Genomic DNA, 13,012 nt, shown 5'->3' on the forward strand with positions numbered 1-13,012 from the left:
TTACAGTCCTAATCAAGCCAATGATGGTAATAATCTGTACCTGTGCTATCCAGTATGGGAATCACTAGCTACATGTCTCTACTGAGTCCCTGGAATGGGGCTAGGGCATCTGAAGAGCTTCATTTTAAATTTTACTTGATTTTAACTAAACTTTAGCTAGTGACTACCATACTGGACACTGCCGCTGCTGCTGCTAAGTCGCTTCAGTTGTGTCCGACTCTGTGGGACCCCAGAGACGGCAACCCACCTGGCTCCCCCGTCCCTGGGATTCTCCAGGCAAGAACACTGGAGTGGGTTGCCATTTCCTTCTCCAATGCATGAAAGTGAAAAGTGAAAGTGAAGTCGCTCAGTCGTGTCCGACTCTTCACGACCCCATGGACTGCAGCCTACCAGGTTCCTCCGTTCATGGGATTTTCTAGGCAAGAGTACTGGAGTGGGGTGCCATTGTCTTCTCCATACTGGACACTATTCCCACCCTAATTCACCCAGCCCAACACTGCTAACAGAACAAGGCACAGGGCAGCATAAGATCACCTTACCCTTTCTGGGGCTGCAAGCACACAAGCAGTGACTAGAGATGGCCGCCAGTAAAGGCTATAGCTCTGTCAACAAAACAAAACACCCACGCCCCACCCCCTCACAGCAACACCCAAAGGAAGGGAGTGACCCATTCTAAACTGATTTCATCTACATAAAATGTTAGAACCAGAAAGAGAAATATCCACACAAATGGAATATACTATTGAGAAAAACAGTCTTTGCAATACTTTTAAAATTGAAGTCCCACATCTAGCCTAGAAATGCCCTGATTAGGAAGTCAACCTTCAAAAAGTGTTTTCTTCAACCTTATGGATACAGAAGGGAAAAGGGAGGGAAAGAAAGGTAAACTAAGAACATGAGGTTAATAGATACAAACTACCATACATGACATAGATAAGCAACTAGGATTTACCATACAGCACAGGGAACTATAAAAAGTATCTCGCATAACCTACAGTGCAAAAATAATCTGAAAAAATACATTTCTGAATCCCTTTGCTATACACCTGAAAATAACACAATATTGTAAATCACCTATACTTCAATTTTAAAAATATTGCAAAGACTGTTTTTCTCATCTACCAAAAACTAAAATTTTAATAGTTCCCTGTTCACACACTTTAGGGGGAGAGGTAATAGGAAGGAAATTTGAGAGCCTCCTATGTGTGTTGGAGAAGGAAATGGCAACCCACTCCAGTACTCTTGCTTGGAAAATCCCATGGAGAGAGGAGCCTGGTAGGCTACAGTCCATGGGGTTGCAAAGAGTCGGATACGACTGAGCGACTTCACTCACTCACTCACTATGTGTGTTAGACAGTCACATACATTAATGCATTTCGTCCTCTTATGGTTGTTTTTATACTAAAGAAATACAAGTTCAGTGAGGTTGTGACTTTCCTAAGGACCTAAAGCTAATAGTGCCAGAGATAAAATTGAAATCCAACCTCCCGATTTCCCAATACGTCACAATGCCTCTCCTATCAAGAGTAAACACTTCTGCCCTGTTTCTGAGATTTTCCATGATCTGGCGACCTAAATAATCACTTCACTTTGACTTTTCACTTTCATGCATTGGAGAAGGAAATGGCAACCCACTCCAGTGTTCTTGCCTGGAGAATCCCAGGGACAGCAGAGTCTGTGTCGCACAGACTCGTACACAACTGAAGCGACTTAGCAGCAGCAGTTAATGTCGCATCTCTTACCAGATTGATCTCATTCTGCTCCCTTTCACTTTCTCCTTTCTTTTCTTCTAATTCTACCTATCCTTCAAAATCTGGCTTACATCTAAAACTTTTCTCATCTTCAGTTCAGTCCCTCAGTTGTGTTCAACTCTTTGTGACCCCATGGACTGCAGCACGCCAGGCTTCACTGTTCATCAATTCCTGGAGCTTGCTCAAACTCGTGTCCATTGAGTCGGTGATGCCATCCAGCCATCTCATCCTATGTCATAGCCTTCTCCTCCTGCCTTCAATCTTTTCCAGCACCAGGGTCTTTTCAAATGAGCCAGTTCTTCAAATCAGGTGGCCAAAGTATTGGAGTTTCAGCTTTAGCATCAGTCCTTCCAATGAATATTCAGGACTGATTTCCTTAAGGATGGACTGGTTAGATCTCCTTGTAGTCCAAGGGACTCTCATTAGTCTTCTCCAACAGCACTGTTCAAAAGCATCAATTCTTCCAGGCTCAACTCTCTTTGTGGTCCAACTCTCACATCCATACATGACCACTGGAAAAACCATAGCTTTGACAAGATGGACCTTTGTTGGCAAAGTAATGTCTCTGCTTTTCAATACGCTATCTAGGTTGGTCATAGCGGTGCTTCCAAGGAGCAAGCATCTTTTAATTTCATGACTGCAATCACCATCTGCAGTGATTTTGGAGCCCCCCAAAATAAGGTCTCTCTCTGAGAGACTTTCTCATCTTAATGCTAATTAATTTCCCTTTCCTCTCTTCTGGATTTTTACATCACTTATAATGGGCATCACATAATATAACATTCTTTGTTACATTCGGTTCAGTTCAGTCACTCAGTCGTGTCCAACTCTTTGCGACCCCATGAATCACAGCAGCCAGGCCTCCCTGTCCATCACCAACTCCCGGAGTTCACTCAGACTCACGTCCATCAAGTCAGTGGTGCCATCCAGCCATTTCATCTTCTGGCGTCCCCTTCTCCTCCTGCCCCCAATCCCTCCCTGCATCAGAGTCTTTTCCAATGAGTCAACTCTTCGCATGAGGTGGCCAAAGTACTGGAGTTTCAGCTTTAGCATCATTCCTTCCAAAGAAATCCCAAGGCTGATCTCCTTCAGAATGGACTGGTTGGCTCTCCTTGCAGTCCAAGGGACTCTCAAGAGTCTTCTCCAACACCACAGTTCAAAAGCATCAATTCTTCGGCGCTCAGCTCTCTTCACAGTCCAACTCTCACATCCATACATGACCACAGGAAAAACCATAGCCTTGACTAGATGGACCTTTGTTGGCAAAGTAATGTCTCTGCTTTTCAATATGCTATCTAGGTTGGTTATAACTTTCCTTCTTTGTTACATAACTTTTCCGTTAAACAGACCGTAATCTGAGGACAGGGGTCAAATTGAATCTTTAAATAGGGCAGTCTTTCCAATTTCCTATTTCCCTTTGAGGCATGATTAAGAGTTCAGGAACGGATAAACGACCTAAACTTAACAGACAGATTACCTCTTGATTAATTAAAATCAGCCCCAAACTCTAGAGTTCAACCCTCTGCTTAATCCACCGCGCACCAATTAATCCAGCAAGCTTGAACCGCAAACCAAGATTGAAGCCCGGCCACGTAACGCTGCCGGCGGACTCCCGCACGCCACGCCCAGCCTATTGGTTACCGATTGGGCGTGCCCCTGCCCAAGAGCCGACGGGGCGTGGCGTGCGTGAGTGAAGGCGTGACCGAGAAGAGGAACATACGCTTTGGATCACGCTCGGTCGTCTCCGGTACTCCTCGACAACTTCCGGCAACGGCGTTCTCCTCCGCCGATTCACCTCGGGTATTTCCGGTCTCCTTCGGGCCTTTCCGTCTGGCTCCCGCGCGCGTCTCTCCACTTCGGGCTTTTCCGTGTCCCGCTCGGAGGTACTCGGCTCTCGCTCGGCCTCCCCCATTCCCCGGTAACGGTCGCTGGTGAGTTTAAATGAGCCGGGGCTGGCCGGGCCGGAGTCGCTACGGGGGGGGCCTGAGGCACTGCAGAAAGTGGGCCTGAACCTCCAGGATGACGGTGCTGCAGGAACCCGTCCAGGTAATGGTAACCCTCTTCCCTGAGGCTTGGCTCGCAGCCTCGGTCGGGAAGCGGCGTACGGCCACTTCGCGGCCTGCTGCGGCCTAGGCCCGGCTGCTTCTCCCGCCTCACCTCACGCCGGCTCCTGCCTGTCTTCTCGTCAGTTCCGAGGCCTTGCCCGCAGCCTCAGCCGCGTTCCCTCTGGCCCTACGTTACTTCTTCCCCGGGTGTGAGCGGAGTTCGGCGATAATCCCTCCTTTTCCCTCCGGGCCAATGTCGGGCGAGCCCCTCCTGTCAGCCCAGGGGCTGGGCCCGGGCCGGGGTGAGCGATGAGGGGCCGAAAACTCGCCCCAGGTGCTCTCTTGCCCAAGGATGGTTGGGACGCACGTTTGATCAGCGCCTGTATGATCTTCATAATGGTGGAGCAAGTTTGCGGGGCGAGTGTTGGTTTTGTTTTTGTTTTCTAGGAGAAAGTGGAGGGAGGGTAGGATCGGGGTTTTTAATACTGATTTCTGTTTTGGTGACAAACTGTCTAGCCCACGTTGCTTTTCCTCGCTCACTCAGTTTCCCTCCGGACAATGATCTGCGAAGAGAACCCCGAGGCCCAGTGCGGAGGCGAAGCACCTATACAAGGGGAGGGGGTGGAAACAGCAAATTGGTTTTTTTCCATGACCTGTGATGGGTATCATGAGTGCTTTACTGTGCATGTTTATAAGGCGTTCAGGAAATGAAAGACATATCATGGTTTTTCCATCCATACTACACCAAGGTTTGCTTTGACGCACAGTGCTCTGTTGGCATGTAAGAAACCCTATTGGATTTTCAGGGTGTGATGCGGTGCCAAGTCATTTCCCCCTCCTGCCATCTGAAGAAACTAAATCTTTTGTCCCCTGGTGAGGGACCAGGTCTGGGAGACTTTTTACCCTGTCCTATGATCTTTGACTTGATTAGAAGAGTTGACCTCTATCAACTGATGTCATTGAGTCATGCACTTTATTTTGAAAGCAAACCGATTTTAGAAATTGCTTCCTGTTGCTCTTAAAGACCCGTGATATCAAATAGTAAAATATTTTAATACATCACTCCTTCCATATTTCTTCAGTTTTTTCCATCACAGGATGAAATACCAATTTCTCCTAGTTGGCTCTTTCTCTAGCTGTTTACATATAGCAGCTATTAATTTTTTAATTTAGTGTGGGATTCTGTCTTCTGTACAGAATTGTACAAACAGTTCTGTTTGTACATTATACTGGTGCTTTCAAAGCTGTTTCTTTCCATCCAAATTTGCTAGTAAAGAGTCCCTTTTTAATGTTTTTTGGTTTTTTTTTTTGAGACCTAAGGTGAAATTAGAAGTTGCTATCTATACCTTCTAAAACGGGTAAGCAGATTACTCAATTGTTTAATTTCTGTTTCATGTTTTTGTTATTTTGTCTTAACAATTAATGATACATTTGCCTTATAGATATGGCTTCTAAGATGATAAACTAGTTTTATGGATAGCCTATGCATATGTGCCAAGTCACTTCAGTCATGTCTGACTCTGCGACCCTGTAGACTGTAGCCTGCCAGGCTCCTCTGTCCATGGGATTCTCCAGGCAAGAATACTGGAGTGGGTTGCCATGCCCTCCTCCAGGGGATCTTCCTCACCCAGGGATCAACCCTGTGTCTCTTACATCTCCTGCCTTACCCTCCTGACAGGCGGCTTCTTTATCACCAGGGCCACCTAATTTGCATAAAAGCATGGAGAGAAATATGTAGCCAATTCCTTGATAAAGATATTCCTTGTGTGATAAACATCAAGTTTTCTGTTTTTCATTAAAGTACTCTTAGCAGTAATGCATTTAGATATTTTTAAGGCTCAAGAGTCAAATTTGTCTACTCCCCACACACAACCCACTGACAGTGGTAACAAGTTTTAGGATATAATTAGGTGAGAATTTTGGTTGTAATTTTTAGTATAAGAAGCCATTCAAGAAGGGATCTAGAGCAGTAGGAGAACAAGCAACGTTGGCTTTTTAAACTATAATAAGTGATTGCTTGTATTTTTAAAGGAATGAGAGTAAGGTGGAAAGGTGTGTCCTTTTGAGGGTTGTCTCAGGGTTTGAAGTATTATTGCTGCTGCTGCTGCTAAGTCGCTTCAGTCGTTTCCGACTCTGTGCGACCCCATAAACGGCAGCCCACCAGGCTCCCCCACCCCTGGGATTCTCCAGGCAAGAACACTGGAGTGGGGTGCCATTTCCTTCTCCAATGCATGAAAGTGAAAAGTGAAAGTGAAGTCGCTCAGTCGTGTCCGACTCTTCACGACCCCATGGACTGCAGCCCACCAGGCTCTTCCGTCCATGGGATTTTCCAGGCAAGAGTACTGGAGTGGGGTGCCATTGTTATTAGGCATAGAAAAAAGTTGAGAGAAACGATGAGCAACTGATTTTTGCGTTTTCTTTTTTTAAAGCTTAAACATGGGATACCCAGTTTGATATACCATGTAAGCCTAAATATAAGCACTTCCTCAAAATTATCTCTTATAAAAAAGTATTACTTTGAGTCTTCAAAAATCTCTCCTATTATGAGGCAGAAATTCTGTCATTTATTTAATTTTTAAAATAACTATTTGGGAAGGAATAATTGCTAGCCTAAGTGACTTGAATCAGTGCTAATTTGGATGTGTATAAAATCCACCTGATGAAATTGATTTTTCAAAAAATCAATTTTATATAGATTTATCAATTATTCCTGGGGGGTAAGACATCACGGAAGTGTTGAATGAAGTTGTAGGAAAAAAAAAAAGCCTTGGAAAAATCATCTTAATAAGCAGTATAGTAACTGGTTGCTTTTACACATAATATTGTTTTAGAGCTCATTAGATAGTGAAGGTGGAGAAGGCAGTGGCAACTCACTCCAGTACTCTTACCTGGAAATCCCATAGACAGAGAAGCCTAGAAGACTGTGGTCCATGGGGTTTCGAAGAGTCGGAACGACTGAGTGACTTCACTTTCACTTTTCACTTTCATGCGTTGGAGAAGGAAATGGTAGCCCACTCCAGTGTTCTTGCCTGGAGAATCCCAGGGATGGTGGAGCCTGGTGGGCTGCTGTCTATGGGGTTGCACAGAGTCGGACATGACTGAAGCGACTTAGCAGCAGCAGCAACAGATAGTGAAGGAATACTTTTGGCTTGGGATAAGAAGTACAGGGACAGCATCTAACACAGATTCAAAGTGTACCATTTTCAAATAACTTAGAATTGAAGATGGTTATTCAGGAAAATTGTGTTAGATGATTACCACTCTCCCAAAAAAAGGCTTTTTAATAAATTGTTCTATTCAATAGAGTAGAAAAAAAGAAATTCCTAAATATATTTTATGATTGTAAAAATGTGTATATATATATACACACACACATATATATATAGCTAAATTGATAAATCAATACCATTTGACTATTTGGTCTTCATTCAAAAATGTATTCAGGTTAGCTGAAATACATTTGTTTATGAAATTTTCTTTTAGAAAACAGATTCTCATATTTAGGTACAAAACAGTATTTTGAAGACAGTGCTACATAGTACCTGAACTGAGAGGATGTGCTTTGGAGTGGGGAGATAGAGAAGGAAATCATTACAGATAGGTGATAATTCCTTTATGGACTCGTGCCCTGATACAGCCTTTGTGTTTATATATAGAGAAAGCATGAGACAAATAATCACAAATTAATAATTATAAATTGTGATAAGAATGGTACTCCAAGTAGGGTGTTAGGAGAGAGACCTAATAAGAGGGTCCTGACTTCAGTCAGGTTTGCAGTTGGACCATCAAAGTTCAGAAGCAGCCTCAATGAAATAATCAAATTGGAAAGAATGTTATGCACCTGCTATGTGTCAAGCACAGATAAAAGACATTCTAAAACCTTCTCTAAAAAGGATGTTAGGAAAGTTCCTTTTGAGCAAATAACATTGTAGCTGAGTTCAAAGTTTGAGACAAAAACAATTTGAAAAGAATGACAAGCAGAGAAAACAGTATGTGCAAAGTCCCTGAGACATAGTACAACTTGGCATTGGAAGACCCGAAAGGCCATTGTGGCTGGAGTAGCATAGTAATGTAAGGCCATTGTAAGGAGTTCATTTTTCATTCTAAGTGTAATGGGGAATCACTGATGAATTTTCAGCTGGAGGTTGACATACTCTGATATAGATGTTAAGATCTCTGGCTACTGTATGTGAAAGGTCAGGGAAGAAGAAGGCAAGAATAAATAGTCTTAAGATGATGGTGCAGTTCAGTTGCTCAGTCGTGTCCAACTCTTTGCAACCCCATGAACTGCAGCACACCAGGCCTCCCTGTCCATCACCAACTCCCGGAGACCACCCAAACTCATGTCCACTGAGTAGGTGATGCCATCCAACCATCTCATCTTCTGTCATCCCCTTCTGCCCTCAATCTTTCCCAGCATCAGGGTCTTTTCAAATGAGTCAGCTGTTCGCATCAGGTGGCCAAAGTATTGGAGTTTCAGCTTCAACATCAGACCCTCCAATGAAAACCCAGGGCTGATCTCCTTTAGGATGGACTGGTTGGATCTCCTTACAGTCCAAGGGACTCTCAAGAGTCTTCTCCAACACCACAGTTCAAAAGCATCAATTCTTCGGCTCTCTGCTTTCTTTATAGTCCAACTCTCACATCCATACATGACCACAGGAAAAACCATAGCCTTGACTAGACGGACCTTTGTCGGCAAAGTAATGTCTCTGCTTTTTAATGTGCTGTCTAGGTTGGTCATAACTTTCCTTCTAAGGAGTAAGCGTCTTTTAATTTCATGGCTGCAATCACCATCTGCAGTGATTTTGGAGCCCATAAAAATAAAGTCAGTCACTCTTTCCACTCTTTCCCCATCTATTTGCCATGAGGTGATGGGACCAGATGCCATGATCTTAGCTTTCTGAATGTTGAGCTTTATGCCAACTTTTTCACTCTCCTCTTTCAGTTTCATCAAGAGGCTCTTGAGTTCCTCTTCACTTTCTGCCATAAGGGTAGTGTCATCTGCGTATCTGAGGTTATTGATATTTCTCCCGTCAATCTTGATTCCAGCTTGTACTTCCTCCAGCCCAGAGTTTCTCATGATATACTCTGCATATAAGTTAAATAAGCAGGGTGACAATATACAGCTTTGATGTACTCCTTTTCCTATTTGGAACCAGTCTGTTGTTCCGTGTCCAGTTCTAACTGTTGCTTCCTGACCTACATACAGGTTTTTCAAGAGGCAGGTCAGGTGTTCAGGTATTCCCATCTCTTTCAGAATTTTCCACAGTTTATTGTGATCCACACAGTCAAAGGCTTTGGCATAGTCAGTAAAGCAGAAATAGATGTTTTTCTGAAACTCTCTTGCTTTTTTGATGATCCAGCAGATGTTGGCAATTTGATCTCTGGTTCCTCTGCCTTTTTTAAAACCAGCTTGAACATCAGGAAGTTCACAGTTCACGTATTGCTGAAGCCTGGCTTGGAGAATTTTGAGCATTACTTTACTAGTGTGTGAGATGAGTGCAATTGTGCGGTAGTTTGAACATTCTTTGGCATATCCTTTCTTTGGGATTGGTAACCTATACTAAAGTGGTAGCAGTGGAATAGGAAAGAGGTAGATGAGTTCAAGAGATATTTGGAGGTAGAATCAATGCGTCATGGAAATTGATCATTTGTGAGGGAATGAAGGACAGCTGCCTAGGTTTCATTTTGGGGGTAATGTTTAATAAATGGAGAATTCTTTGCAGGGAAAACGAATTTGAAGGAGGACCATTAAGATACTTGTGAAACCAACCAGTAGAAATGTAGATATATAACTTCTCATCTTTTGAGGGGTCCAGTCTTTTTGGGAAGATAAATATGCTTAACGGGAGGAACTGATACAAGTCAGTATGTACATGTTTGCACAGATAATAGTAAATTCAGTACAGAGAGATCCTTGTGGACTGGAAAGATGGAAAAGGTTTCTGGAAGGAGTAGAACTTAGAGCTTTAGAAAGTCAAAAGGGTTTGAGTTGGTAGAGGAGAATATGCTTGGCACAGAATGGCATGAGCAAAAGCCCAAAGTTGAAAATGGTGCTCAGGAACAAGAAAACAATAAAAATTATAGCCTTGTCTAGAATGGGAATTGAGAACAGAAAAGATAAGGTTTTGCTAGTCAGGTAGAATCAGGTTACAAGGGGACTTAACATCCAGGCTGAGGAGTTTAGATTTAATTTGTTGGTAAAATAGCCATTATAAGTTTTTGAATAGAAAAATTATAATGAAAGCACTGCTGGGGAAAAAATTAATCTGGTGCTATTGGGAAGGTGGCACAAGGCAAGACTTAGGGAGAATACAGGCTAGTAAGTCACACAGTAGTGGACATCAGGGTTTATCAGTCTTGGCACTATTGGTGTTTTCAGCAAGCTAATTTTCTGTTGTGGGGATATTGTCCTGTGTTTTGTAGTGTCCTTGCCGTCTACCTGCTATATGCCCACTCCATTTGTGACAAACAAAATGCCCCCTAGACATTACTACATGTCCTTTGTGGGACAAAATTGCCCAAACTGAGAACTATTGATGTAGACCTGAAGTAAATTAGCGTTCAAGAAATTACACTCTAATGTATAGTAGGAAAATTCCAAAGTGATTTTTTTTCTTCATACCTTCTTATGTTGTCCATTTTTTTTTAATGGTCTAAAAGAAGACACCTATTTTCTTTTTTGAAAAAAAAACAAGAATGACACAATCTAGGTGGTCATATTTAAGTCTGAGTTAGTTGTACAATTTACAGAGGTTTGTTTATATTTAAAATAATATTTCATATTTAAGAAGAGCAACAAGGAGAAGGAACTTTGCCATTTAATTTCTGTGGTGTTGATTTAATTATCTTTAAAAGTCAGTGTGGCCTAGAACTGACTCGTTAGTTTAATCAGCAAAATTTCTCTTTTAACCTTATTTGGGGGCTCAGTGATGGTGCTCAGTTTGGCTTCATAACCTTTAGCAGCATTTCTTCCATCTGGCTTTAATTTGTAGAACACCTGAAGTGATGCACTGAGTGTTATTCTTTTAGGGGCAGGTTTACACCAGCAGTTGAGCAAGGGAAGGGATGAATGGGGGCAGGGGGCAGGGGCGGGGCCCAGCGGATAGTCGCTAATCTTAGCCCTGCCTGTCATCAGCTACCAATTTGTCATGCTTTAGAGAATAGTTCATTCCCCACTCCATTCCCCCAGAAGATACATACTGTCACTCACATGCTTGAGCAGAGTGTAATGGGAGCTATATGTGTCAAGTTTCACTTCCAGGATGTGTGCGAGTTTTTACTGGCTGCCTTCATGATCACTTTCTGACCCCCTTAAGAATTGGTGATAAAGGAATGATTTTATTCTGAGCAAAACTTGATTTTAAATCAGAAATGGATAGTACTCTTAAATATGATACTTCTACTTCTTTACTTTTGAAAAGAAAGAAACTCAAAAATTCTAGGGCTTTTTGGCCATAGTATTTACATGCCAGATTTTCCTGGTAAGCAGTAGCAATGACGATGACAGAGCTGGTGAATCAATCATTGGGTCTTTTGTGAATTGTGTGTTACAAAATCAACAATTGTGGCATATATGGGAGGCATTATATAATACAAACTATCAATTATACCTGTAGAATTTGTTAATCTTAAGAGCTGGAAAAGGTTTTTAGGTACGTAATGTGTGCCAGTCAATATACTAGAAGCACCATATCATTTCATTTAATCTACACAAGTCCAAAAATAGAGTTCCACTTTTCAGATGAGAAAATTGAGGCTGAGAAAAGTTAAATAATTCCCCAAAGTCTCACTGCTGAAGTCCTGGAATACAAGTTTGAACACAGGTCTCCAACATCAAATTGTGGATCTGTTCTTTCTACTCTCGGTGTTCTTTCAGTAGGTTCTTAGGAAATCCCCATATTTTATAAAGGAGTACTTAGGTGGCAATTATTTGTGTTAGAAACAGAGTTCTATGTACCACAGAGTTTGTTTCAAGATTTCCAGAGATCCTCAACTATTGGATGTATAATAATATAGAGAAATTTAAGACTAACGTGTAAAATGCTAGCAATGGGAGGACAGCAAAAAGTCAAAGATCATTTGTTTATTCATTCATTGTACATTAGTTAAGCACCTACTTAAAAAGTATATACTTTTGGGAGTATCCAGTGAGCAAAACCAGATGTAGTCCCTACCTTTCTAGAGTTTATATTATAGTGAGGAAGATGTTACTCATATAATCTCTTGAATATGTGTAAAATCACAACAGTGAGAAATACTGCAAAGGAAAGGTACTTGGTGTTATCAGAGTGTATAAGAATGCCTAAGCTCATCTGGGTATCCTATAAAAAACCTTCCCTGGAAAAGAAGGAAGTCCAAAGGATGACTAGAATTAGCATAGATTGAAGGAAAGGAGGGAGTATGCCAGGCAAAATGGACTGTGTATAAAGGACCTGTGGCAGAAGGATAACGTGGCAGATTTGAGGAGCTGAAAGAAGGTCATCGTGCTAACAGGGACAGCATGAGAAAACATGATACAAGATGAACGAAGAGGTAGGTACAGACTGTAGCACACTGCCAGTTCTGTGGCTTGCCTTTTATTGCCAAGGACAGTCAGAAGCCACTGAAGGATTTTAAGTAAAGATCAGATCTGACTTGTGAAAAACTCATAGGAAGAGAAAATGAATCATAGGGTAGAAAAGAATTCAGAGGGGCTAAATAAGACACTGTTAAAGACACTTTTTCCACAGGGAAAAAGTGGTCTGACTTTAAAAGTAAATGTTTATTGAGTTTCTTCCTTTCACTATTATTACAGTTTCCTAATTTAAATGAGTATATTTGAAAGATACCTATAGGCATAGTTCCAGAACCCTAGGTCATCTGTGGTCTGGTAAAACACCAAAAGGCCAGATTAGTTCTTTAGGGGGTTTAGAATTTAACCAGGCATTGTGCTAAGCTTATCTCAGAGGTAAGTGTTTTTATCCTTATTTTACAGGCGATTAAAGCTAAAGCTCAGAGAATTGACTTAGTCGTCTAGATTAATGTCAGAGGAATCTTTTTTATCTGCCTTAGATTGAGGTGTGGGGATCATATTAAGCATTCAATAAATAATTGAGTCAAATTAAATTTAAATATGTTTTTAACTGTTGTTTTTTGAATACCTTTTAACTACCTTTGGTGTGTTGTAGTATAGAGGAAAAGTAAATTAGATAGCAGTGATTCTGTAGTACG

The 13,012-nt window shown here is 41.9% G+C and overlaps 1 protein-coding gene across 10 annotated transcripts in view; it reads left to right on the forward strand.

Moving 5' to 3' along the window:
* Positions 1-3,631: 3,631 nt before the first annotated feature.
* CDC27 (cell division cycle 27) overlaps positions 3,632-13,012 on the forward strand; it is a 57,771-nt gene continuing 48,390 nt past the window's right edge. For all 10 annotated transcript variants that reach the window (XM_086357139.1, XM_086357138.1, XM_086357140.1 and 7 more), the window contains exon 1: positions 3,632-3,797. Coding sequence is in view for 7 of the 10 variants with exons in the window: in XM_086357130.1 (XP_086213256.1) it covers positions 3,771-3,797 (27 nt within the window). In the remaining 3 variants the exon portion in view is untranslated. The remainder of the gene's footprint in view (positions 3,798-13,012) is intronic.

Source organism: Bos grunniens, chromosome 19 (genome assembly GCF_055505025.1).
Source record: "Bos grunniens cultivar Pamir isolate PY7600 chromosome 19, Bosgru_T2T1.0, whole genome shotgun sequence".
NCBI lineage: Eukaryota > Metazoa > Chordata > Mammalia > Artiodactyla > Bovidae > Bos > Bos grunniens.